Here is a 27,537-nt window from a genome sequence, read left to right as displayed (position 1 = left end):
TCAGACAACAGGAGCACCGTGCCCTTCTCAGCATCATTCTGGATAAAATACAAATAAGTCAAGAGAAGAATGTCGTCTTTGTAGGACTGGCCTGAACTGATTTCTATTATTTATTCAGGGCTCTTAATTGAATGTCTGGACCAGCTGCTTTTAAACCTAGTCACACTGACTCCACTGGAAGCCTTACACCACAACAATATGTTCACACTGAATTTCTTGCCAGCTGGACAGAAACATTATGGTCTGAAGACAGACCCACACCTCCATTATGTATACAGGGAGAAGGACAGAGAAGTCAGGAGGTATTGCTTGAGACAGTGCAGACAGCCTTTTGCTAGGGCATTACGGGTCTCGGAGATGCTTCATTAAGAGGTTTTGGGAAATTCATTCAGAAAGCTCATTATTAAGCACAGATAAAATGCAGCACGTCTCCATGCAAATGTGCTGCCTCCAATTGCTACTGCAGCTTCTGGGATAATTAAAGCAATTGAACTTCAAAAGATGCAGAGACGCGTGCCTGAGAAGCTGAAGAGATAACGGGGCTGCAGCTACTCTACAGGAGGCAGAATGGAGGCAATTGGATGCTACAAGATCAACGCGGGCAAAGAGGCATAGGGGTAAAGCTCCTGCTGTCTCATTTTGAGCTTTCCAAGTCACATTTCTGCCTTAATACTGCAACACCTTAGCAAACCTTTCTTCCCTTTCTCCTTAATTTCACCAGCCCCAGTTTTCTCTAATATAGAGGAAAGATTTTGCAGTGCTGCTCTTGAACTCAAAAGGCTGCAGACTTTTACCAACAAGGCCTGAACTCTTGCTGCCCAGGGAAGATGGATACAGCTTATGGTGCTGAGCACCATGGATTATGTCCACTGAACCTCATCTCCCTTTTGAGCATTTCCCCTCCTGAGTAACAAGAGTTCCAAGGGAGAAATCCCATAGGCCAACATACAGCCCTACAGTTGGATGGTCAAAGCTAACCAGCATCACGTGAGCTGCTGCTCATTGCGATCAAGAAACATGCAGATGTGGCACTGAGGGACATAGTTTGGTGGGCATGGTGGGGATGAGTTGATGGTTGGATTTGGGGACCTTAGAGGTCTTTTCCAACTGTAACAATTCTATGATTCCATTCTATGATTCAATGACTGACGCATATCACAGCATCGTGGTGCTTTCTGGGCAGGGACAGGCTGTGTCCTGTGTCCATGGCCTTTGGTTCTCTGTCCATAGCAGAAACATTCAGGGAGGAACAGATCCATTTTACAAGGCACGGTGACCTCCAGAAAACATCGGGCATCTCCATGTAGATACCCCTGGTCACTGCAGAGAAGTTGGACTAGATGACCTTTAAAAGCCCCTTCCAACTCCAATGATTCTATGCACCAATACTATTGGACTTTTGGTAGGGATTCATGCCCATGGGCAGCACCTACCTTCCTTTGCTTTTGCTTCCCAGCCATTCTACAACACAATCAACCCCCAGGATCCCAGGATATGACCTTGAGCCACCAGAGAGGCTCCCCAGCTTGAGCTGACCCAACACCATGCCACAACTACAAACAGGGAGACCAAACCACTGCTGCAAGTCCAACTTCATGTGCAGGGCTGCAACCCCAATCCTTTGCTCCTGCCAGAACATCCACCCTGGTTGACATCCCCCAAAGGCTGAACCTACAGACAGCACCACCAGGAGGAATCCCACATGGGTAGGAAAGAAAGCAGCCATCCTCCCAGCTCTGAAGATTTCTTCTGGGCGAGGATTTCTTAAGGCCCTTAACCAATGCCTCTGCAACAGCTGCTTGCAAATGGAGGGTTTGCAGCTGCATCTTTTATCTGTGCACGGCTTCCCTTTGCTTTCACTCCCTTAATCAGCCCAAAGCAATCCTGGCAGCATGCACACGTGCTCAGACTAGTGGCAGGACCTGCTCTGCAAGGTTGGGGAGCAGCTGAGTGTGCAAAGACTTGGTGGGAAGCTCTGCTTGCCAGGGTGTGGCTTGCAAGCAAAAAAAAAATGCAAAGAAACAACAACCCAAAGGAACAACAAAACAAGCAAACCCTGAGCAACTAATCAGCATGCTTCCTTCTTTTCTATATGAGCTTGGGACAGCTGGGAAGGGATGTAGGCTAGCTAACAAGAGCTGCCTGCATGCTACATCAAAAAAGCATAGAAATGCAATGGGCAGAGGTCTCCTTGCTGCAGGGATGTGTTTTCTCCCCCACTGAACCCACTCTGCGATTTAACTGGAGATACAAAGAAAAAGAGCAGTAAAAGCACAAGAGGGGGAAGGCATCTTGCTTCATGTGCAGAGCTGCAGCTTTGCCCTTTTCCCCTGCAATTTTGTCCCCGTGCTGGAAACTGCACTGCTCTGGGCTGCTGCAGCCGTGTCAGGTCAGTTATTGTCAGATAAACCTCACAGCAAGAAAATATTGCAGAATAAACCTCAGAGCTGTAAAGCAGAGCTGCAGTCAGGGAGAAGATCTGCCCCACCACCTCTGCTGCAATGGGGCAGAGTGAGGATGGTCGCAGTGCTTTGCAAGCCCTCAAGCTGCTGCTGCCGCTTCACCTGTAAGTCTGGTTGGAAATTTCCCTTGTTCGTAACAATTTAAGCTTGCACAAGGAAAAACCCTTAAATGTTTGTTCGCTGCTGATGCACGCTGCCACATTTCCTGGTTGTGGGCAGCATTAAAACTTCCAGACTGGTTGAAACTGCAGGATACGAGCGAGCAGAAACGACGCAGGAAATGAAGAGCAGAAGGATGAAAATCATTCCTTTAACCCCAAGGGCAAACTAAGGCACAAGGAGTGTTGTCAGGGTGTTGGTTTTTTGCTTTTTTTTTAATGTGCTGGAGTGTTTTAAGGTTAAATGTGTCAAAGCACTGCTGAATTGGGCCATCGCCTGTGAAGCACATGAAAGCTGCCCAGGGATGTGCAGGAGGAGGGGAGCTGGGTTCAGCCACCCCATAGAGCTGGATCAGGCCCAGAGGAGATGGTCTGCTGACCTACGGGGCACTGCAGAGCTATCATCTGTCCTAGCCTTGGAGCACGAGGATCTGCAATGCTGGCTGCAAAAGAATACTCTGTGAAGAAAGGCAAGAGCTGCTGAAGTCTGCTCTGTCCCAGAGTACAAAGGAGAAATGGGGCTTTTTCATAGGATCACAGAATCACTGAGGTTGGAAAAGAACTCTAATATCCCAAGTCCAACCCCAACCCACCCCACCATGCCCACTGACCACATCCTCAGTGCCACATCTCCACGGTCCTTGAATACCTCCAGGGACAGCAACTCCACCACCTCCCTGTGCAGCCTGTGCCAATGCATCACCACTCCTTTGGAGAAGAAATTTTTCCTGACATCCAACCCAAACCTCCCTGACGCAACCTGAAGACATTACCTCTCATGTTATTATTCCCTAGAGAGGATCAAAACATGGGACATCAGGGGGAAATTCTTTACCCAGAGAGTGGTGAGGTACTGGAACAGGCTGCCCAGAGAGGTTGTGGAAGCCCCGTCCCTGGAGGTGTTCAAGGCCAGGTTGGATGGGGCCCTGGGCAGCCTGGTTTAGCATTAAACGTGGAGGTTGGTGGCCCTGCATGTGGCAGGGGGGCTGGAGATTCATGATCCTTGAGGTCCCTTCCAACCCTGGCCATTCTGTGATTAACTCAGACACCGTTTCCATTGATGCCTCCAGCAGCTACCCATACATACTCCTCAATCTGACACCAATAACCTTTGAGTTATCCCCCCAGGGTACAAAGGGGAGTCATGGAATCATAATGCTTGGAAAAGACCTCCAAGATCACCACGGCCAACCATCAACCCATCCCCACCATGCCTGCTAATCAAGTCCCTAAGAGCAGGAAAGGGTTAAAATGCTGCAGCTCAGCGGGTGCAATCAAAGCAGCCCCAGCAAAGGGAATGGGCTGCATCCATTTTTTGGAGTGAGCTCAGTCCTTTCTCCCTGGGTAATCAGGTGGAAGTGAGCAGAGCTGGAGTAAGCACCACAATCTCATCACACAGCCATGGTTCCACCCATGGGGACGTGGGATGGGATAGGAAGTGGAGGAGAACTGTCTGGACCTGAATATGAAGCAGGTCAATGAAAACCCACTGCTGAACCACAGATGAAGACACCAGCAAATAAATTCTTTCCATGAGCATCCCATCACACCACTGGCTCCCTACAGGCTGAAACCTGAACACAGGTGGGGAAGAGAAATGGGAACAAATCATAGAGACTTGTGAGGAGGAGGAGGGACTGTATACGATCACAGAATTGTGGAATGGCAGAGGTTGGAGGAACCTCTGGGTCCATCTGGCCCATCCTTGCCCCAGCAGGAACACCCAGAGCATCACCATGATGCTCACCCAGCCCTTACTGCATCGTTCTCATTCCCCACACACCAGCCTGCTTGGACCAAGCCAGGAAAGGGATTTTGGCACCTCTGAACCAGCCGAAAATGTCTGGTAATGATTCTATAAGTATGAACAGATTTACAGAATGCACCCATTCTTAGCATCATCATCATACCCCAGCACAAACACTGTCTAAATCTCCTCTCGGGATCAGATCCAAAGCCTTCTTAAAGCATCAATGCTTTGTTATTAATCTGTGCAGCAACAGGGCATGGCAGAGCTGGATTTATTTCTTCCTTTTTTGTTGCTTTTTTTTGAGGTATAATCAAAGACAACATTTATCTCAGGGATACAGCTGAGCTTCACCACGTCTGCTCTGCACCCACTTCGGGGGGGGGGAATACCAACATGGCCCTTCACAAAGGAGACACCAGCACACAGACTGGAGATCATTTCCTCCTACCAGCCCCAAATCCTCCTTATCCCAGAGCCACGCAGCACCTTAGAAGAGAAATCTGCCCAAATTCATGCTCTTCCCAATGGGATGAAGCTGCAGAGCCTCTAGGGAAGTCCCTGCACCTGCTGCAAGCTGAGTCCATCCCAACCCCACTCCATAGTCCCACCGCCTTAACTCTTCCATCAGAAACCTTGGGGAAGGGGCTTTCTAGGGGGCAATCCCAAGGGGTGGGGAAGATAGAAGCAGCTCTTCCCTTGTACCACCACCTTAATTCTTCCATAACCCAATGGGGAAGGGGTTCCCTGGAGGATGATCCCAAGGGATGAAGGCCAGCAGGGAGATGAGAGCAGCCCACAAAGCGCCGTCCTGGCTGGATGCAGTGAGAAAGCGAGCCGTAGGATTTAACAGCATCCCTCTATCCCTGCAAACAGTGCCCTGCTCTCATCTCCTCTTGCTGTCTGCCAGCTCTCCCCAGCACCCAGGCAGCAGCATAATGGGAATTGGCAATAATTAATTGATAATATATACGTGGTAATAAACCCAAGTGCTGTGCGTGCATCCCAGGCTCAGCTGGCAGTGACCAGCACAGGAGGTGAGGGGTGCAGGCACACAGACACTCCTGATGGGACGCCCAATTGAAAAGCACCAGGCTGGTGTTTTCAGCTCTGAAATAACATTTTCAGGGCAGCAAAAAAACGGGGAGAAAGAGGTAATGCCTCCTATCACAGGGACAAGGGAAAGCCAGGCTCACATCCCTGCTCGGGAACCTGCAGAAACATCGCTTTCCTCCCTGTGTCACCCTGAGGACAGGAGCTCTCTATCTCACTTTAACTTTCTAAAAGCCATTGGGTTTGTCCCAGAAATTCAGAACAAAGAAGAACTCTGAAACCTCCCAGCTTTCCCCTCCCATGCTCTGTGGCTGATGCTGCTCTCCACGAGGCCTCGCTGCCGAAAGTTTCACTTCAGCTCAGCTGCACTGGGAGCAGCTGAAAGGTTTTAAGCATTCAGGGGTCTGATTTGCACAACCCCAATCTGCAGCATCCCCAAAATCTCAGCCTCTTCTTCGAGCCAAGAGCAGCACCGTGTTTAAAGCAAAGCAGTGCAGGGGTGTGCATGCATTTCCTTACCCCTTCCCCCCCCATTAAAACCTTTCTTCACCCCTCACCATGCAGTTGTCCCCCCTTACACCGTCCCCAAAGCCACAAGTGCCCCGAGCATCCCAAAGGAAACGGTGCCATCCCAAATGGGATAGCTTCATCCTAAAGGGAGCAAGGTATCCCGAAAGGCTGCAGTCCCACCCTCCCCGGGCACAGCGCGCAGTCACAGCCTCGGGGTTGAAGAAAAAGCCAGGGAGAAACCCTTCCATCGGTCATCCCGGGGTTTTCTCGGTACCTTCGAGCTGCCGGAGCTCCGATATCCCACCGCTCCGCTGCAGCCGCTCCCGGAGCTCCGATGCCCGCAGCGCTCCAGCCCCAAGCGCCGCCCCGACGGGGAGGGCAGCGCCGCGCCTGCGTGGGGCCGGGAGATGGGAACGGAGGTGGAGGTGGAGAGGGATGCCCGGGATATAGGGGCTGGGTTGGGAGATGAGAGTGATGGCAGTCGGTCGGAGGAAGGGTGCATCCGGCAGTGGTTCAGGAGTTGTGGGGAAGTGGTCGAGGGTGGGAAAGGTGGGAATTGTGGGAATTGAGGGCGTTGGGGATTGGGAGATAAGGGGATGGGAATTGGGGTGGGGGTCAGGGAGCTGGGAGTGGATAGCAATAGGGGTGTGAGAGTGGGTATTATGATTCTATGGGTGAGAAGTAGGGGCCTGGATTGGGAACTGGGTGACTTCTAGTCACCCAGTTAGGGGAGCTGGAGGGATGGGAATTGAGGTGGGAGTTAGGGGGCTGGGAGTAACAGTAGGGGTGTAGCAGTGGCTATTATGGGTGTAGAGGTGAGAAGTGGGGGTCTGGATTGGAAACTGGGGGGATGGGAGTGGGAATTTGGATTGGAAACTAGGGGGATGGGAGTGGGAATTTGAGATCTGGGAGGTGAGAACCAGGGGTTGAGGTGGGAATTGTGGGGCTGGGAGCAGCAGTTGGGGTCTGGGAGTAGATATGAGTCTCACGGGGAGCCAAGGGGTTTGGAGTAGGAACTGGGAAGCTGGGGGGGGTGGGAATTGGGGGAATCAGGGTGGGAGCTGAGAGGTGAGGATTGGGGGGATGGGGGTGGAATTGGAGGTCTGGGGAAGAGAATGGGAGTTGGGAGAATTGGATTGGAACTGGGGGGCTGGGAGCATCAATTTGGGGGCTGGGAGTGGATACTGGGAGTTGGATTCTGGGTGAGAATTGGGGGCTGGATGTGGGAATTGAGAAGAAGTAAGGTGGGAATTGGAGGTCTGGGGGTGAGAACTGGGACTTGGGGACTTTGGTGGCTGGAGGTGGGAATTGGGGGACTAGACATGGGAATTGGGGGACAAGGAATAGGAATTGGGGATGGAATTGGGTAATTTGAGAGCTAGGAGTGGGAATTGGGGGTGTAGAGGTGGGAATTAGGTGAATTAGGGGAATTGGAATAGGAATTGGGGACTGAATTTGGGAAGTAGGGGGGTAGGGGTGGGAATTGGGGGGAATTGTGATGAGAATTTGGGGGATGGAGGTGGCACCAGGCACTGACACCAGTCCCTAGCTTCTCAGTGCCCCAGGGCATCACCTGTATGGGGAGAGCAATCAGGGTGCAAGATTTGGATAGGAATCTTCCCAAAAGAGCCGCGTTTTTCAGAACCCAAATCCATTCCCTTTGTCTGGTTTGCAAGAGGGAAGCATGATTCACGGAGGAGGGGGCAGGTGCTTGGCCCATGTGCAATGGGGCTGGGGTGGCACGGTGGAAAACGTGTGCTCTCGCCATGCAAATATACCTAAAAATGAGCTTTTGTTTTGTAACTTTTGTCACATATTCAACTCATGCACTATTTGTGTTGGGGCTATTTTAGTTCGTTTGCCAGAGTGTCGTTCCAGGAATGCAATGTTTTTCCCTGGCAGCAAAAGCCTTTGTTCATGTTTTCCTTCTCCTTGTGTGTTTTCCTCTCTGCTCGCAGGCCTGGGGGCTGCTGTGGTCTGGTTGTGCTCAAAACCAGGTCAGTGCAATGACCCCATTCCATGGTTTTTTCTTTTTTCTTTTTTTTGTTCCCCTCACCCCAATAAAAATATACAAAAGAAAAAATGGGGGGGGGGTGGGGGAAATCATATTAGGAACCCATGATGGACAACTCCAGCAGCAAAAGTCAAAGAACAAAACAGATAGAAAAGGTGAAATCTCAGTTTGTGAAGGTTTTTATGAGGGAAGGAGGAAAGGAGGACAGACCCTATGCAGGTCTCCAACCCCAAGCCTCAAATCTTCAGTAATGGCCCTAAAAACAGGGCAGGGAGGGAAGCTCATTCTAGTTTATGTGCTTTAATCGGCATCCATCAACGTTAATTGATTGATGACACTCCAATAATCATGTTAATACCTCAGTATTAATTAGTGATGGTTGATAAACACATCGTTCATCCCAACAGTGCACATATCTGCTGCCCTGTTGCCTTCTGTAGTCTTCCATAGTGGCAATAGAAGCAAAGAGACATTTTTATCTGTTTGATGGTTTGGGTTGGTTGTTGGGGTTCTAGGGTTTAGGTTAAGGGGTCATTGGGTTGGGGACAAGCTGGGGTCAAGGATATGGGGAGAGCGGCGTTTATGGGAGTTTATCACTCCCAGTGGGGACAGGGGATACTGCAGTGGACAAAAGGAAAGGAATGAAAAAGCAGTTAAAAAAGAAATAAGAAACAAGTCAGCAACTGGAGCCTGATGTTATTCTAAATTATGTGCATATAATTGATACCAACATGCGGTGGCTCCTCATTGGGATGCATGAGGCTGCGGTGATGAGCGACATGAAGGGTGGGCAAGGGGGGAGGATGAAATACTGAGGCTTTAAGACCGGATCTTATAAATAAAGTTGGAATAAAGGGAAAAATGTGCCATAAATAAAGAAGAAATAAGGAAAAAAACAAAGTGTTGGCAAATTGTGATTCCTTCCCCATGCGTGTCCCCACTGCGGGAGCCTGGCGAGGGTGAGCAGAGCTTCTGCTCTGCATCTTTTTGAAGATGCCAGCCAAGGAACCCAACCGATGAACCCAACTGATGCATCATAGAATCAATGGCCTGGGCTGGAAAGGAGCACAGTGATCACCTAATTTCAACCCCCCTGCTTCGTGCAGGGTCCAACCAACCAACCAACCACCAGACCAGGTTGTACCCAACCGATGAACCCAACGTTGTACCCAACTGTTGAATCCAACCCAGTTCCTCTGGCTGTGCTTGAATTGAATGGCATTTTTCTGACTTTTACAAAGTCGCTCGGCCCTGTTAAAGCCTCTGGAATACCAGTAATGTATTCTCTCCTTTTCCTCTCCACATGATTGCAGCATAATCTCCTCCTCACTTGATTTATTTAAGCGGGCCTTCAGATGCTCCAATAATGGGAGTCATTTAGGTCCCTCTGCAGATATGTATTTATTTATTGCTGTTCATTTAAGCTGCAGAGCCAGTTGGCAGGAGAGAGGCAAGGCTGGGGTCACAAGGATGTTAAATTATTTGCTGTCAAAAATAGCTGGTAGAGGAAGTTAAATTCAGCAAGGTCATTCAAGGTCATGGCCAGTCGCTGGTGGGAGGAGAAGGGCATTAATTAGCTGCTTTATTTATGGGGGTCATTGTGACCAGTTGGTAACAAAGGGAAGTGACAGGAGCTCCTCCTGGTTTTGGCAGAAGCAGCTCCTGAGTAAGAAGCCAAATTGCTGTCCTTGACCATGATGGGGGAAGTTTGGGCTATAATTCAGTGATGTGTCTCCCATGAAGATGTGCTCAGTAGGGTTCAAAGGGCAGGTGAGTATTTTGGTCACTCACACAGACAGCTCCTTGCCCAGGATTCTGTCACCTCTTTTGGTAGCCAGTCCAGCTGCTGTGTATCCTTGCTGTTAAATCTTGCATTTCAGTGGAACTTCACCAACATCTTCGTCCAGAAGTTAGACCTTGAGATGCCTTTTCTCTTAGAATCATTAAATCATCAAAAAGAACTCTAAGAACAACTCTAACCATCAACCCATCCTCACCATGCCCAGTAACCACATCCCTCAGTGCCACATCTCCACAGTTCTGGAACACCTCCAGGGATGGTGACTCCACCACCTCCCTGGGCAGCTTGTGCCAATGTGTTACCACTCTTTCGGAGAATAAATGTTTCCTAATATCCAATTTGAACCTCCCCTGGTGCAACTTGAGGCCATCACCTCTCCTCCTATCGCTGTTCTCTGGGAGCAGAAGCCAATTCCCACCTTGCTGCAACCTCCTTATGGGCAGTTTTAAATGCAGCACTGGAGGTGTGGCCTCACCAAAGCCAAGTACAGAGGGACGATCAGCTCCTGCTCCTGCTGGCTGCACTATCGCTGATACAAGCTAGGATGCTATGGGACCTATTGGCCACCAGGGCAGACTGCTGGCTCATGTTCAGACACCTGTGAACCAACACCTCCAGATCCTTTTCCTCCACCCAGCTTTCAGCCACTCTGTTCCATGTCTGTAGCATTGCCTGATGTTGTTGTGGCCAAAGTGCAGGACCTGGCATTTGCTCTCTTTGAATTTCATCCCACTGGCCTCAGCCCAGTGATCTAACCTAGTTTAAGAGCTCTGATAAAGATCAGAATTCTCCTCGCTTTCCATTTTCTCCCATCATATATAAACTAAGGTAGGAAAAGCAGCTACTAAAGTAGGCAGACGTGCCCAGGAGTGACTGGGGGCCAACCAGCCTTGTGGGTTGTTGCGTGGCCTTCCACAGGGAAGCATCTCTACCAAAATAGCCAGGTTTTAATGACAAGCAATGCTTGTCGAGAAGAGTCCTTCCCATCCAAAGATCCCTATCAAAAAACATTTTGTCATCAAAAGCCCATTTTTTCCCCCTACTCTTTCTACGTAAAATGAAAGCTGGATATCGTAACACATGGAAAACCCTTGCTGAAAGCCACTCTGCTTCACTGCTGAACACACTGGCCGTGGTTCCTGGATGTGGCAGAGTGGATGCATCTGGCTGGCAAACAGCTCATGCTAATTGATAGTTCTGCTGGGAAATCCATACCGTTAAGTTCTGCACTTAATTGTCTGTATCTGCGCTTCCTTCTCCACAGTCACAAATCAAGGAGCTTCGCAGCGGGCCGCCTGGTGTTCAGCAAGATAAAAGCCAGACAGCAAGAAGCTTGCCTGCAAAGGGATGGAAGCATGAAGTTGTGATTGATCTGAAAGAGTGGCAATGCACTGGCACAAGCATCTGGGGCAATCTGCATGTGTGGGGATGAAATAAGGGCAAGTGCCCCAGCTGAACCCCAGCTGAATGGAACTCCCAGTCATAGAATCATGGAATCGTAGAATGGCCTGGGTTGAAAAGGACCACAATGCTCATCCAGCTCCAACCCCCTGCTATGTGCAGGATCACCAACCAGCAGACCAGGCAGCCACATCCAGCCTTGCCTTGAATGCCTCCAGGGATGGGGCATCCACAGCCTCCTTGGGCAACCTGTGCCAGTGTGTCACCACCCTCCATGTGAGGCTCACTGAGGAGGGATGTTTCTTTGCACCCTTGTCCCTGCTGTACACCACCTCGTATAAAAGAGAGATAACAACTCTGACCTCCAGGCTCATTATGTTCCCAAAGAGATCCAAATTGTTTCTGAAACTCTTCTGATGTATCAGACTCAGGATGGGGTCAGTCAGCAATGATGCCAATGCCTTGGTACATCAAGCTCCCACCTTGCCAGGGTTCCTCATGGCACAAGCAGCAGGGCTGTGGCTCTGGGAAGCCAATGCCACCTCCTGGCCACAACCTGCAGGACTTGGGTCACCTAGCTGCAATAAGACCTTAAAGCTCTCTGCAACTCCCTGAAAGGAAGCTGTAGTGAGGTGTGAGTTGATCTCCTCTTTCAGGTAACAGCAATAAGATGAGAGGTAATGGACTCAAGTTGTGCCAGGGAAGGTTCAAGTTGGATGTTAGGAAACATTTCTTTTCAGAAAGAGTGGTGATGCATAGGCACAGGCTGCCCAGGGAGATGGTGGAGTCACCATCCATGCAGGTGTTCAAGAACCATGGAGATGTGGCACTGAGGGACATGGTCAGTGGGCATGGTGGGATGGTTGGACTTGATGTTCTCGGTCATGTTTTCCAAAACTTAATGATTCCATGACTTTAAGACACCAGGGCTCAGCTGCTTTGGATGCAGCCCTGCGTGAAGCAGACCAGCATTGCAGAAGCAGTTCAGGAGATGAATTTTATTTTTCTTCGGGGTTTTCCACCAGACAGTTTGGAAAACAACAGGTTGCCAGCCAGCCCACGTTCCTTGGAGCAGAGAAGAAGGAAAGGAGCAAACAGCACCACTGACCTCTCAGCTGCTTTTTATTTCTGGCAGATCAGGAGCAGCCTGCACAAATGCTGACTCCAAACAGTCCTGCCAAGAGCTCTTTAGGCAATTTTTTCTGCTGATTCTCTACCTTGGAGACATAAAAAAACCCACAAGGGTTGTGTGGTTTTTGTGTAGGCTTTTTTTTGCCCTCTTCCACCATCCCTGCTTTCAGCTCTCATCAAACATCTGAGGACCACAGATGTCTGATTTCCAGTGTCCAAGAGCATACATGAGGGATGATGGAGATAGAGCCACTGGGCTCAGCGATAGGATGAGAGGTAATGGACTCACGTTGCACCACAGCAGATTTAGATTAGATATTAGGCAAAATTTCTTCTCTAAAAGAGGCGTAATGCATCGGCACAGGCTGCCCAGGGAGGTGGTGAAGTCACTGTGCATGGAAGTATTCAAGAAGTGTGTGGATGTGGCACTGAGATACACGGTCAGCGGGCACGGTGAGGATGAGTTGATTAGACTTGGTGATCGTAGAGGTCTTTTCCAATCTTAATGATCCTATGATTCTGTGATACCACTTCTGGTGTGGGACACATTGAATACCCCTGAGCAAGTCCTTGCTCCTGTGTTTGTAGAGCAAAGACTCCTGCATGAAGTCAGGGCTGAAGATGACTCCAATGATTCTCTGCATGACAAGACACTAAGTTGAGTAGTCACTAGCTCCAAAAGGACCAGTTTCCCCAGAGATTTATTTAGTTCAATACAATTCTGACTGAGCTACCTCCCACACCTGGGAGGACCTGCAGGTTGCCCATCACATCCATTGCAATTCAAGGAAAAAGGATTCAGAGGAGAAAAGGACAACATACAATGGAATCATAGAATATCCCAAGTTGGAAGGGACCCATAAAGATCACTGAGCCCAACCCATGGCTGCCCATTGGACTACCCAAAATCTGATCACAAATAATAACTTGCCACAGTGGCAAAGTGTCCCCACAGTCCTTTCATCCTCCTGTAACAGAAGCCATATTCCCATCACAGTCACCCCATGAGGACTCATCTGTAGAGATTTTCCCCACCATTTCCCAGGCAGATGTTTTCACACAACCAGTTTTTCTCCTTTCATATGAGCCACTTCTGGGACACTTCAGAGAATCGTAGAATCATTGAAGTTGGAATGACTGCTGAGATCATCTAGTCCAGTCATCAACCTATCCCCACCAAGGCCAATAAACCATGCCTCTCAGTGCCACATCCACCCATTTCTTGAGCACATCTATGGATGGTGACTCCACCACCTCCCTGGGCAGCCTGTTCCATTGCATTAACACTCTGTCTGAGAAGAAATTCTTCCTCATATTCAACCTGAACCTCCCCTGGTGCAACTGAAGGTCATTGCCTGTTGTCCTGTCAGCTCTTGTCCTGGAGGCTCTTAAGGTACATCCCTCTACCATTGCCTGTCAGCCTAACCTTCACCCTAAAGTCAATGTTTAGCGACTCCAGTCCTCATGCTGAGTCCTGCACTTGGTGAGGAAGCCAGCTCCAAGCTCTCAGATTACACAGCTCGGAGAATCATGCTTGGGTCTTAATTAGAGAGGTCACCTCTACGTCCCAGCTTCATCAGCTTAGCTTCAATCAGTAGACAAGCATAAAACTATTAGCACAATCAAGATTTATTTGCTGCAGCACAGTCTGGCTGGAAAGATGGAACTGAGGGTGTGGGAAAAACAGCGATGGGATTCTTTGTGTAAAGCTCAGCAGTAGGGCACTGCTCAGCATCGTTGTCTAAACCCTGAACTGGTTTGGGATTCCACCTGAGCCTTCACTTGGGCACAGCCCCTCAGATATCATAGAGTCATAGAATCACAGAACCGTTTGGGTTGGAGAAGACCTTAAAGCCCACCCATTTCCACCCCCTGCCATGGGCTGGTTGCTCCTCACCAGCTCAGGCTGCCCAGGTCCCATCCAGCCTGACCTTGGGCAGCTGCATGGATGGGGCACCCACAGCTCTCTGGGCAGCAGTGCCACAGCCTCAGCATCCTATGAGTAAAGAATTTCCTCCCAACATCTAACCTAAATCTCCTTTTAGTTTAAAACCTTTCCCCCTTGTCATCACTTATCTATCCTTGCAAAAGTTGGTCTCCCTCCATGCTCTTCTCTTGCAGTGTTTAGTGACTGGCTTCTGCCCATTCCTCCTTGCCTTTGAGGAAAAAATACTGCATAGTCACCAAAATGAGTGTCCAGTAGAAGACATCCTCAAACACACTTTTTCTGAGAGATCTTTGACACAGCAGTTTTTTAGAGTTGCCTGTTTGGGAAATGGGCTCAACCAGCATTTTAAGAGCTTTAACCATTTTATCACACATCACATACTGGGAAAAGCAGCCATTAGCCAACTGGGCTGCAGGTTCCCACCTGCGTCATGGAATCATAGAGTCATTTGAGTTGGAAGAGGCCCTTAAAGGCCATCTGGTCCATCTGCCCTGCAATGAACAGAGAGACCCACGGCTTCATCAGGTGTTCAGAGCCCATCCAGCCTGACCCTGGGTGTCTGCAGGGATGGGGCACCACCAGCTCTCTGGGCAACCTGTGCCAGTGCCTCACTACCATACCATACATGCCTCACTAAATACAAATAACTTTTTCTTTATATCTGGCCTTCAGCAAACCTCTCTGTATTAGCTATAATTTCAAAAGACCTTCACATTCTCTCAGCCCTTCAGATAGCTTTCCCACCTCCTCTTCACAACTTGACTGCATTAGTTGAGTAAATGAATAATGATGTGGCTTTTGAGCAGCCTGTGGTGCTGCCAGGAAGCTGTTGCCTCATTACATCTGTGCCACTTTCTCTCACACAGGGATGCACATCTTGGCTGCAGGAGGTGAGAATTTGGGTCTTTTTTGGTTTTCAGTCTCTTTAAAGGAGACAACATTGCTCTTTCTGCAGTCAGAGCAATGGGAGGGAAGTGAGAACCCTCTGATCCTACAAAAAAACACAACTGTTAACTGGGATTTTTAGGCAGAAAGATACCACCTGCTCCCAGATAACACTTCCTGTTCGCAGTGTGGAAGGAAGAGCACTCACTCCAACTCTCCCCCAGCTCTGCAACCCTACAGGCTCGTGCTGCAATTAAGCCTGATCTCATTAACGAAGCGCCGCCAGACCTGGTTAGGATTCGGAGAGGAGATGCAGGGAGAAGACAGGTGCTGCAAGAAGTGGCAGGGCTGATTCAAAGCTTGGCTCTCTTCCCCTGAATCAGCATGAAAAGAATTAATATCCCAGGCTGGCAACAGGGACAGCAGCCAGCGAGCTAATTATACGGTCCTCCTTTAATCCGTGTTCCTCCTCATTTTTTAATAACTCAAGTGATCTCATTGATTTGCCAGTTGAGAAGGAAGGGCTGTATTAATTAGCCAACTAGTGCATTGTGCAAAGCATTAGGTGAGGGAAAGCGAAGACAAAGTGATCAGTTTTGCTATAAAATCTCAGGAAAAAGAAAAATAATAGAGACAAAACAGACCCAGCAGTGCTCATGTAGCACAGAAATGACAGTGTTCCATTCTGGGCACCTCACAAAAAGATATTGAAGTGATGGCCTCACGCTGTGCCATGGGAGGTTCAGGTTGGGTATTAGGAAACATTTCTTCTCAGAAAGAGCGTCCGTGCAGTGGTACAGCTGCACAGGGAGGTGGTAAAGTCAGCATCCCTGGAGGTGTTCAAGAACCGTGGAGATGTGGCACTGGAGGACGTGGTCACTGGGCACGGTGGGATGGGTTGGGGTTGGGCTTTGGGATCTTAGAGGTCTTTTCCAACCACAATGATTCTATGATTCTCTGGAAACCCAATTGGCATGTATGAGGCTGGGAAATCATTCTACCCAAGGGTGTAAATCCATCCCAAATCATCCTGATTGCTTCCTTGTGGTGTTTTATTAGATCTAATGCTGTACGCAGCCAATGAAATGCCTTTCCCCCACTGTCTTCGCCAGAAAGAGGGCATGGATGCCAAAAAAAGAGAAAGAAAAAAAGGGTTTTGGAAGTGAGGAGTTTCTGTTTCAACTCTAAAGGCTGGAGGAAAGAAATTCAGTCCAGTGATGGTGATACCTCAGGAAATAAACAATAGAAAGTCTCTCCTAGTGCTCAGCTTCTTACAGAGAGAAAAGGAATTCATGGTTTGTTTTTGCCTGATGCAATTGTGCTAATACACAGGAGGTGGCAGCATCCCTCTGAAGTGCAGCGAAAGGCTCTGATCACCTGGTGGCAAACAGAGCCCAGCTTTTATCTGGAGGGTGAGAATTAACTCAATTATGATGAAACAGCCCAATCAGGGATGCAGAGCACCAGTCCTCCCTCCAGACATCCAAAATGAAGAGATGCTGCTTTGGCTGTACTGAAGGATCAATGTCCATACAGATACACACTCCTACGGACATTCATTCATACCTTCATACACACATACCATCTTTTCTGAGAGCAAAGCATAAGGCTTAGAACCACTGTCACACCTCTGATGAATAACACTGGAGACTCCTCCTGCTCTCCCTAATTTGCTGACTCCTGACTTCACAATAACTGCAACTGAAGCAATCCCTGACCATTTCAGATTGCATATAAACACGTATGTAAAATACAGCTTGGCTGTCAGTGAGTGTTTTCCCACTTCTACTCCATCTTGAACATGAACACTACCATCCCATGGTCTACAAAAAGGAAATTCTACCCCATCCTGAACTTGAACACTATGGTACCATGGTCCATGATCCACAAAAATAGATTTCTACTCCATCCTGAACTTGAACAACTGCAGTACTGTGGTTCATGGTCCACAAAAAGGGACATTTACTCTATTCTGAACTTCAGCACTATGGTACCATGATCAATGGTCCATGCAGAGGGGCTTCTACTCCATGCTGCACATGAACACTGCAGTACCATAGTCCATCATCCCCCCAAAGGGTTTTTTTTTTTTCTCCATCCTGAGCATGAACATCACAGTACTGTGGTCCACAGTCCATGCAAAGGGGCTTCTATCCTGTCTCAAACACAAACACCGAATGATGTCAGCTTATGGACAAACCCACTGAAGAGCCACGACTGCATGGGAGGTGTGGACGTGAGCACATCAGCTGCAAAGCAAATTGATAGAAAATTGTCAAATTCTGAAACAGAGAGAGAGATCTTCAGCAGCAACACGTTAATCAGCCCTCCCACTTCAATTAGTGCCAGCAGCAAGAAAGCCCAGCTGGAGTTTGTTTGCTTTTCAAATAAGCAGCATAAAAATGGCAGTGAGGCTTTGACATCGTGGCTTGCAGGTTCACTGCTGGTTTTAATCTCCTAACAAGCACTTAGTCTTGTTTTCATTCCAGCCAAAGTGAGATATTAAAAACAAGATTAAAGATTTGAACTAATAGGAAAAAAAGTAGAAAATGAAAAGAAATAATAAAAATCCCTTGGAACACTGCAGGTGAACAAAATCCTGCTAAGCACTCCTGAGTACCTGGACAGGTTTGCCCCACTGCAGCATGGATTTAGCTGTCCTGTTCATTGCTTCTTGCAGCTTAGAAGAAGTTGGACTTGTCCCCAGGCTTACACAGGGCTGAAGTGTTTTAACAAATTCACCCTGTTCTGCTGCTTGGTGGTGACTCAACACGCCAGCTATAAGGAAAAAACACTGCTCAGGTGAAGTATCCCCATAAATCACTGCAGCTCTGATGCTCAGCCAGCCTATAAATATCGGTGTTTGGACATCAGTTTACATCAGCTACAACTCAATTAATTCAGTCTGTGGGTTTCTCAAGCTGTTCCTTGTTAGTGTTCACCTATGTGATCTCCGAGATGAGAAAGCACCAAGTCGGAGCCCTTAATGGCTCAAGTGCTGCTGGGTGCTGTGCTGCAGTTGCTCAGTCCCCAGGAGCTACTCCTCAGTGCCACTAATTACTACTAACTTCATTAAATCAGTGTGCGCTAATTATAGAGTCAGCCTCTGAGTGAAGCAAATTAATTGGGTTGGACGTCTTCCAGTGGTGACTTGGACTGCAATGGCATCCTGGCTTGTATCTTCTCCCAGGTGACAAGTGATGAGACGTAATGGCTTTAAGTTGTGCCAGGGGAGGTTCAGGTTGGATATGAGGAAACGTTTCTTCTTGGAAGCAGTGGTAACATTGGCACAGGCTGCCCAGAGAGGTGGTGGAATCACCGTCCCTGGAGGTGCTTCAGAACCATGGAAGTGTGGCACTGAGGGATACGGTCAGTGGGCATGGTGGGATGGGTTGGGCTTGGTGGTCTTTTCCAACCTTTATGAGCCTATGATTTCTGAGCAGCTAGGACTGAATCCAGACACTGACAGACTTGTCCTTTTCCTGCCTTTGTTGATCCCCTCTTCCATGATAGCAGAGTTGTCTTTCTGTCCTGTCTTTGTGAGGACCATCCGAGACCTGCAGGACCCTCATCTGGCTTTCAACCTGGCACTTCAGGCAGCCTACGTTAGTTCTATCCTAACTACTGGAAAATGGGCTTTTTGAGGAGGCAGAGCTGGTGCAAGTGGCTCTGAAGAAGGCCTCTGAGGACACACAGTTTTCCTGTGCAGTGCCTAAATCACCATTCTCAAGACTTCAAGTCTTATTTTCCATGAGTCTGGGGTCTGCATGTGGTGGTCCTTCTGGGCAATAGCCAATCCAAGACCACTGGGGCTTCTCAAGGTACATTCACAACCAAAAGGAGTCCCACACTGACCCTGCAGGAGATGAGTCTTAGCGACATGCTTGTGTCCTTTCTCAGCACTGGCACAGATGCTGATGGAGCAAAACTACAGAGAACTGAGAATCCTCTTTTCTTAGCAGGTCCCATAATGTAGCATGCAACCACACAGCTAATTTTCCTCTTGCATTGAAAGAACCAGAAGGGTGAGGTTGAGATACACAGCTATCCGGATACCAAACAGCAGCAAGATGAACCGGCCAACCCAGTGCAATACAAAAGCCAAGAAACACCTGGGAAAAGGGATACTTAAAACAAAGTTCTTTAATAATTTGAACTAAGACACAAATTAGTGCCTGACCACAACATGAATAACAAACAAAATGCATTAAATATCTCAAAGCTATGGTGCTCGCAAAACAAGATAGGCTGATACACAGAAGCCTAACGTTAGTTACCAGCAGGTCTGGTACAAAGAATCAGTTCAGTATTATCAAAATTGTCAATAAACACTGCTCAAAGCAGCTGTTTTACAAGTCAACTGCCATTCGTCCATCACAGTGTATTTATATATCTGTAACAGTATGCTGAATTTCAGAAAAAAAACCCCAAAATATTACATTAGAACCAATAGTGTCAGTGTTAAAAGGTTTGGTCACGTAACACGTGGTGTTTTTCACACCCCATACAGGTGGACAGATGTTACTTGCTAAGACAGTAAACGAGGCATCATCAGTGCATTCAGCTCAGCTTAATAGTCAACATCACACAGACAATGTCAGTTTGGGAGATTAACAGAAAAATCCATCCCTGTTCTGTCTAAGGAGTGACCACTGTTCACGCTGCTTGAAGCTCTGTTCCAAAATCCAGGGTGCAACAGTATGTTCCTCTGCAGTGACTGACCAAGGCTCTAATTTAGGAAACATTTTGGTATAGGGTTTGCTATGGGCATGTGGGAAAACCCATCTTTATTCAATACTGGCATTTGAGGAACAGATGTATGTTGTTCCACGGAAAGAAGAGTGAATCTGAGATTGTTCTTCCAGCTATTCCTGTGTTCTGGTGATGAAGGACCAAAAAAATAAATAAACAAAATCAAGGAAGACCCTTTATCTTTGCATTTGTAAAATCTCAGTCATCTGCCCTCAGCATCAGGCAGATGCATATACTCCACTTGAGTGAAACATTTTACAGGCACTGGTTTAGGGTCTTGCATTAGCTGGATTCTCATCTTGTTGAGACTGGATATTTCAACAGGTACAAATAGAGATCCTAAGTGAGAGATTCAGGCAACAATCCTGCCTCCAAAATCACATCAACAGACCCAGGAGCTCCAAAAACAAAATGGGAGTCTGCATAAAGTGCTTGCTTAACTGCTGTGCCTTCTCACTGCCCATCACTGCACTACACATGCTACAATAAACAGCAGTTATGGGGCTAAATTCCTCATCCATCTTTACAAACATGAGAGGATCCAAGGATCCAACAGCATCAGGGACGTGGGGTAGCCAGGCACGAGTTTCAGCTGAGAGGCAGCTGCATACTGGGTAACTGTATTTCTACAGAACAGCCACGAGAAGTGCCCTGACTTATGCACTAGAAGGATTTTTAACATAAACCAAAGCCCATTTCCACCTAACAAGGACCTTCTGTGGACCTCAAGGAAAAAGACAGCTTCAGCTCTCAGAAAAGACTTGCAACAGGTCAGGCACTTGGCTGCAGTAGGCAGCTGTGGGTGAGACATGGGAAAGACCAGCCTCCAAACAATCTTAACAGCTGTACAGTAAATCCTCTGCAGTTTTATCATGGACTCTCAAGGAAAGCTGGCAGAAGATGTTCCTGGTACGCGAAAAGCATTTTCACTTGTGTATGAAACAATCCATGTCAGCTTCCATCCTCAGAGAGCAACAGCTGGATAATTCATAATGAACCACACGTAACACATTACATCACCTCTATGGCAGAGCCAGCAGGAGAAGTTAAGTGTATAAACATCAAAACCCTCGAGATTGCTACACAAAAATCCAAAGTGCTGTTATAAAGAAGGCGGCTGATGTAATACCGTGGGATTCTGTGCTTAATCTTTCATTATTCTCTTTCCATGTCAAATTTCTTAATCTCCTTCTGCCTCTTGCTTCTCGTGGGTAATAAAGACTTTATTATGAAAAGAGATAAACAATGAAGGCTCACAGTCAATCAGTAGTTTGCATTTAAAGCCTCTCACTGCCTCCTTATAAAGCGCAGACGGGGAGAGCACGTTTCTGTAAAGCAAAGCAACTGCTTTACCCAAAAATGTCCATTACAACCATGGGGGCCCATCAAAATGAATGCCTTCTTGGATCCTCAGGTCTACTGAAGAAAACAGCAGTGCTGCTTTGTTACAGCTCCTCTTCCACCACCAAAGATCGCAGTGATTTATTTCACCACCTGCTATCAGATGCCAAAAAAATAAATATCCACAGGGTGAAACTGGTTTCAGAAGTGGTATTAATGAAATTCTTGAATGCAAAAACTAAACAATGTGGTGGTGAGTCTGGGAAACACGAGTGATACACAAGTGATACTTGGAGGATTTTGTGTTCTTATGAGTTTCAGGTGGATGAGTTAGCAGAAAAATTCATTCTGTTAGAAATCAAGTGCTGGAAGCAAATGTACTCAGCCAAAAGAATTAACTGCACTTCAAATCATACGGTCCCCTTCAGGCAAACAAAGCAGGGCCAAAGATGAACACAGCGTCAGTGCTAGATTAGAAGAGAATTAAAACTAATTACAGGACAATATCTCCTACCACATCTCTGCCACGGTCACATCAAATTAATTGTACGCCATATCTAAACATTAAATGTCACTTAATACACTGCCAAAAAGAGGTTTCAGTTCACCTGTCTCCGTTATTAAGTCCTCCTACTCACATCTCTATCTAAATCAAACTCCTGTGTTCAGAGGATCAGCAGACGGGGCATGACCAGAAAGTCTGACAGACACCAAACGAATGTGGACATTTATGTAGTGAACAGTCAGCCACAGACACATACTGCAAAGCTTGGGGGCTGCAGACTGCTCTGACACCTGCATTTTCAGGCAGGCATCATTAAGGGCACAGGCACTGTCTAATGCACGACAGAGGTAGATTGGCAAGTGATAGACTGCATATTCCAACCTTGACTCTGGGGTAGTCTTCTAAGCGCTTGCTGGTAGCACACCTTCCTTGTGCTGAAAGGAAAAGCATTAGAAAGGAGTCTGGAGATGACTAATACTGCAAGCCAGCTTCAAACACTGCCTTCAAAACACAGACAAGATCCCTCTCGATGGTGCGTTTCTGTTTATCATGTCTCATCTTCAGTTGGCAATGTGAGTCTTAAGGATCCAGAAAATCTTGATTCCTGGTGTGGTATGGTGTTGTTTTGTACTGAGAGAGTCATTCTGACATTTTTCTACTGCTTTCCAAGGAAAAATTCTTCATCTACAGTCTGCATAACTACTCGCTCCTGATCTGTGCCAAACTGACGGGCTCAAGGTGACACATTTCCTGGTTCTTCATAGATGTTAAAGAATAAAAGGGCTCTTCATTATTTTTATGTCTGTCTAACACATACTGTAGGATTCACATTAAAGGACACCTGCTATTTCTGTAATTCCCTTCAAAGTAGCTGCTGTCTGAATCCTACTCGAAAAGCAGGATCAAAGATGACCCACCTTGTAAGATGTACTGCAACAAAAGTTTGGGGTATGCTGCTCTAGGGACTGCAGAAAAATCAGCACATCATACAAGCAATATAAATAGAAATCAGTTTTAACAGACATCTACCAAATTACAGGAGTAAAGATGTATGTCTTTCCAGGCACTAGAAAACATTAGAATTTTAGCAACAAAGTTAAGACTGGCTTCCCATTTTCATTATCACTTACAGGATCAGTAAGGCAGTCAACCCAAAGCAACTATAAGGTTAGATTATTTATGCTTAGAATATATATATATAACATTATATATATATAAAAATTACATTCATCAGGGTCCAGCACAACCTGAAAGGTCACCAGGAGGGTGGCTCACGTTTATTTGGAATGAAGGAAGAACACAACCTAAGTTTTTAAGATAAAAAACACTGCTGATAAATGATATGAATAAAAAAGATAACAGCAGCTTAAAATTAATGTAAAAGCTAATATCTTTTTAATCTTGACAAATTAATTCAACAGGGTCTGAATGGAAACACATCTTTGTTGCAAGTGTGTGGGAGAATGTACAAATTCCTTTAAAATACACCATTCTAGAGATGCTTTATCAGGATGAAAGTGGCTTTTTCGTATACTGTGGTTCCTGCAATTACAGGCAAATAAAGCAGAGCCCCTACATCTTCCAGAAACAAAAATAAGACCACTAAAATAAAGGTTCTGTTCTTTTTCTTAAAAACAAAATCCTACCTAGCAAACGTCACTAAGGACTGTTGATATGCAGTCCCTGCACTGCTCCTGTTACAGGACTCTTTTCCCAAACAGATGGAAGCGTGCAGATGTATTCAATAAGAGAATAAGATACAGTGTGCAGAAGCATGCTTGAGAGAGCCAGGAGGGGAAAAGGCAGGCACTTATGTTCAAGCTACACTTTTTGTATGGTTCTCAAATCTCGCTACAAGAAAATAGGACTTCTGGGTAATCACAGACATCTGGTCCAAACCAGCACTTTCCTCCCTCTGTGCTAGCAGTTCCAACCTCTTTCAGTTTCAGAGACTCCTCTTTTCCCACCTCATCTCTATAGAACTAGAGGCTACTGACAACAGATTTGTTTAAAAAATGTTGTTCAGAAGTCTTGTTAACTGATGACAGGTCAAAATTCACTGCTCTTAGCACATGCACAAACCTCGCTGGAGTCACTGAAGGTTAAGCATTGTTTTCTAGTCCTGAGTTTGGATCCCAAGAGTCCAGGCTTAGTCACCATAACCAAAAGCCATGATTTTGTTTAGAGCTTTGCATCAGCAGGGCTGCCACAAATGGACACAGAAGATATACATAAGTCTGATTTTTTCAACCAGAGAGAGAGCTTTATAGTCACATTACCGTGCCTCACTGCTGTGGGCATGTTTTAAATCAATGCAGAACAGGACTTGCCATCAGTCTGAGCACTTCCCTTTTCCCTTGGTGGCAAGAAGGATAAATTCCTCAAAGCATCAACAATTGCATAGCATGGCAGCTTGATGGCCTAGAGACAAACTACATTAGCCACCCCAAGCTCTGGACAGACAAAACAAGAGCCTCCAATATGAGGTATATTTTTAATATACCTCATGTTCAATTATTATTTTTTTTATTTTAATTTTTAATGCTTACTAATTTTGATCATCTGGGTAGGAAAAAAACACAGAAATCAGAGGGTTTGTCCCCACATAAGAGCCAAAAGTTGGTGTTAAAAAGGTATTCAACTTTCCACAGAGAAACCACATGATGGAAACATTAAGAGCAAGCAATCAAAATGCTGCATGTTTTGGGGTATCCTCAACATAAATCTTGTTCTTTACTCTTTTGTCAATATTTCTGAAACAGGTGCTTCTGAAAGTCACAGCAGTATTTAAGACTCATAAAATAATAGAAAGGCACGAATTCAAAGCTGAACAAGCACACACATACACAGTGTTTGTCAATCTGTGCTAAGGCTAGCATAATGGGATTAGGAAAGTATGAAGAGAAAAAGAAGGCATGTAAATAGAAAAAGATTTTTAACATGTTTCTTGTGGTTATAAACCACCTGATGGATCACCAGTCAAACAAATTAGGAATTTTGTTTCCACACACAAACAGCTCCTATATATCACAAATGCCTTCTCTTGGTCACACCCTGGAACATCTTGTATGATGTACCTCAGTTGGGCTAAAACAAAAGTGAAAACTTGGTACAAAATTAACCAAATGGCACATGTATCCCAACCTTTTTGCTTAAAATATCAATTGCAAAGGAGGCTGTAGAGAAGCAAGGGTAGAATAAAGCTCTAAATCAATCATACATACTTCATTAATTGTATGAAAGTGCAAGATTAAAGTAGTTCAGGTTAAGCATTCAGTCCACTACAGTCCACACAGATGCTTAGCTTGGCCATCAGTGACCTGTTTTTATCATTCAGTTACTAATATTAGTTTACACCACAGAAAGAACAACAACTGAATGAAAAACTTAAGCAACCCACTTCAAAAATGGTTAGTTTTCTGTGACCAGCACGAAATATTAGCTCAGTATCATCAGCTATACGACATATACATAAAAATATTGTGTCTTAATCTTTGTTTTAACAACTTAGAATAAAGCTGTACTAAGCGTTATTCTCCTATTGTGCCAACTCTTTGCTCTGTTCTGGCGGGCAGGCCAAGTAACACAGAGAAGTCCTTTTGTAGCAATGGGACTTGAACTGATCCACGATTTTGACAATCCAGCCATAATAAGTGTTGAATCACTTTATTCAGCCAGGCTAAGTGGATGCACGTGACGGCCTAGCTCTCAGTCAAAGCTTCTTGGGTGGCTCCACAAGAAGAACAGGCCATATTCCAAGAAGAAACTGTTAAAAGAAAAATATGAAGAAGAGAAAGATTTCTTGGAATATCTCTTGGAACAGAAAGCAAGCACTGTTGACAACATCTCAATTGCACTTACTGGAATGCAAGTAGAAAGCAAAGGCAGTACCATAACAACAGACACAACAAGCAAGCCCCACTGCACGTTCAGGCCCAAGATACACGAATGCTCCAGTGGACACAAAATATTGGTTGCTTACCTTCACCTTTGGCCTGTGTTTCAGGAAAAGTGTCCTTGTGTATAAACTGAGAAAGAGAAGGAAAGCACACTTTAAATTTAATATGTAAGACAGCGTACAAAATAATAAGTATTAATGCTTGTTTTGTTTTCCAACTGGAAAATAATTGATACTGTGATTGTAGAACTAAACGTTATGACTACATTTACACAAAATAGGAAACAGCCCACATGATAAATCCCACTGCAATTAGCAAACAGATCTACACAATCAACTATGTGAGCAAGGAGAAGTCCTCTCTGCTCAGGAAAAGATCTCAGGAAACACATAAGGAAAAGGATTCGGGGGTGTTGGTTGATGAAAGACTCAACATAAGCTGGCAACATGTGCTTGCAGCCTAGAAAGCCAACCATATCCTAGGTTGCATTAGGAGAAGTGTGACCAGCAGGTTGAGGGAGGTGATTCTGCCCCTCTGCTCCGCTCTCGTGAGACCCCAGCTGGACTACTGTGCCCACTTCTGGAGCCCCCAGCACAAGAAGGACATGGAGCTGTTGGAGCGCATCCAGAGAAGGGCAATGAAGATGATCTGAAGGTTGGAGAACATCCCCTGCAGGGACAGACTGAGAGAGCTGGGGCTCTTCAGCCTGGAAAAGAGAAGGCTCTGAGGAGATCTTATAGCAGCTTTCTAGTGACTGAAGGGGGCCAACAGGAAAGCTGGGGAGGAGGTTTTTAAAAGGGCAGGTAGCGATGGCACAAGACAAAATGGCTTTAAACTGAAAGAGGGTAGATTTAGGTATCAGGATGAAATCCTTTACTGTGAGAGTGGTGAGACACTGGAACAGGTTGTTCAGAAAGGTTGTGAATGCTGGAGGCTTCAAGACCAGGCTGGATGGGGCTGTGAGCAACCTGGTCTAGAGGGAGGTTTCCCTGCCTATATCTGCGGGGGATCTTAAGGGTCCCTTCCAACCCAAATCATTCTATGACTCCATGAATAGGAACTGGATAGAGCCTGTCATTTTGGAAGGGTGAAATTACTTCACCATATCACAGAACGTAGCAGATATCAATAAAAATAATAGTAAAAAAGCATAGCTTGATTCCTTACTTTTGTTCTGACTCATTCTTTCCCCTTAGCAGATCTTTTCCTGTCTGTGACCCCACTCATTATGCAACCATCAGCTCAGGTAGTATAGGTGGTGCCTCAGAGAAAACCCTAAGGAAACTACTGCAGGGAAAGTTGTGGTTCATTGGATTAGGATACATTCCTCAATGGCCAGAGAATGCAGAAATAAATTGTTTTCTCTGTGCAGCATACTGGAAAAACCTTGCTTATAGTATTCAAAGCATCTCCATCAACTTGTTTTCCATAAGGAATTTTTTTCAAAAGATCATCTCAAGCTCTTCAGGACAGCAGACAACTTTTCAGCCAAAACGGAGCAACTGTTTTCCACATACTATGTTATATTTCATATACACATACACATATATATGCACACATATTTATATATTTTACAGTTATATACAAAAAAAAAACACAACACAACTATCAGATCAGCTACTGGAATTGTACTTATTTTCCTTGAATTCTCTTTTTACTGGCTATTTTAGCATCTGACAAAAAAAATGGAGAACTACGTCAGGCATAGCAAAGCTGATATGTGATCATGTTTTCTCACTTATACAGGATGTACCTGTTAGGCATTGAACAAACTACATAAAATCTGCACTCTGTCGACTTTCATCCCTGCTTCCAGTAGATGGGGGTATAGAGCAACAACAGGGAAAATCTGCTAGCTGCAGACCTGCAAATGTGTAAGGCGCTTACATATTTAAGTCTCCTTCTAAAACTAACATCCCACACTTCTGCA

The 27,537-nt window shown here is 46.2% G+C and overlaps 2 protein-coding genes across 4 annotated transcripts in view; both read right to left on the bottom strand.

Annotated features, from left to right (window-relative positions):
• Positions 1 to 6,331, bottom strand: part of CAPN5 (calpain 5) — a 47,597-nt gene extending 41,266 nt beyond the window's left edge. The window contains exon 1 of the mRNA XM_052670895.1: positions 6,205 to 6,331. The gene's annotated coding sequence lies outside the window, so the exon portion shown is untranslated. The remainder of the gene's footprint in view (positions 1 to 6,204) is intronic.
• Positions 6,332 to 19,235: 12,904 nt separating this feature from the next.
• The window catches only part of ACER3 (alkaline ceramidase 3), a 56,098-nt gene continuing 47,796 nt past the window's right edge, over positions 19,236 to 27,537 (bottom strand). For all 3 annotated transcript variants that reach the window (XM_052670897.1, XM_052670898.1, XM_052670899.1), the window contains 2 exons: positions 25,691 to 25,736; positions 19,236 to 25,474 (listed from right to left, as the gene is read on the bottom strand). In XM_052670897.1, coding sequence (XP_052526857.1) covers positions 25,421 to 25,474; positions 25,691 to 25,736 — 100 coding nt within the window. In that variant the 3' untranslated portion in view covers positions 19,236 to 25,420. The remainder of the gene's footprint in view (positions 25,475 to 25,690; positions 25,737 to 27,537) is intronic.

The sequence above is a fragment of the Tympanuchus pallidicinctus genome, unplaced genomic scaffold (assembly GCF_026119805.1).
Source record: "Tympanuchus pallidicinctus isolate F22 unplaced genomic scaffold, pur_lepc_1.0 scaffold11, whole genome shotgun sequence".
Taxonomy (NCBI): domain Eukaryota; kingdom Metazoa; phylum Chordata; class Aves; order Galliformes; family Phasianidae; genus Tympanuchus; species Tympanuchus pallidicinctus.
The sequence above is the reverse complement of the archived record's forward strand: the minus strand, read 5'-3'. Positions and strand labels throughout refer to the sequence as shown.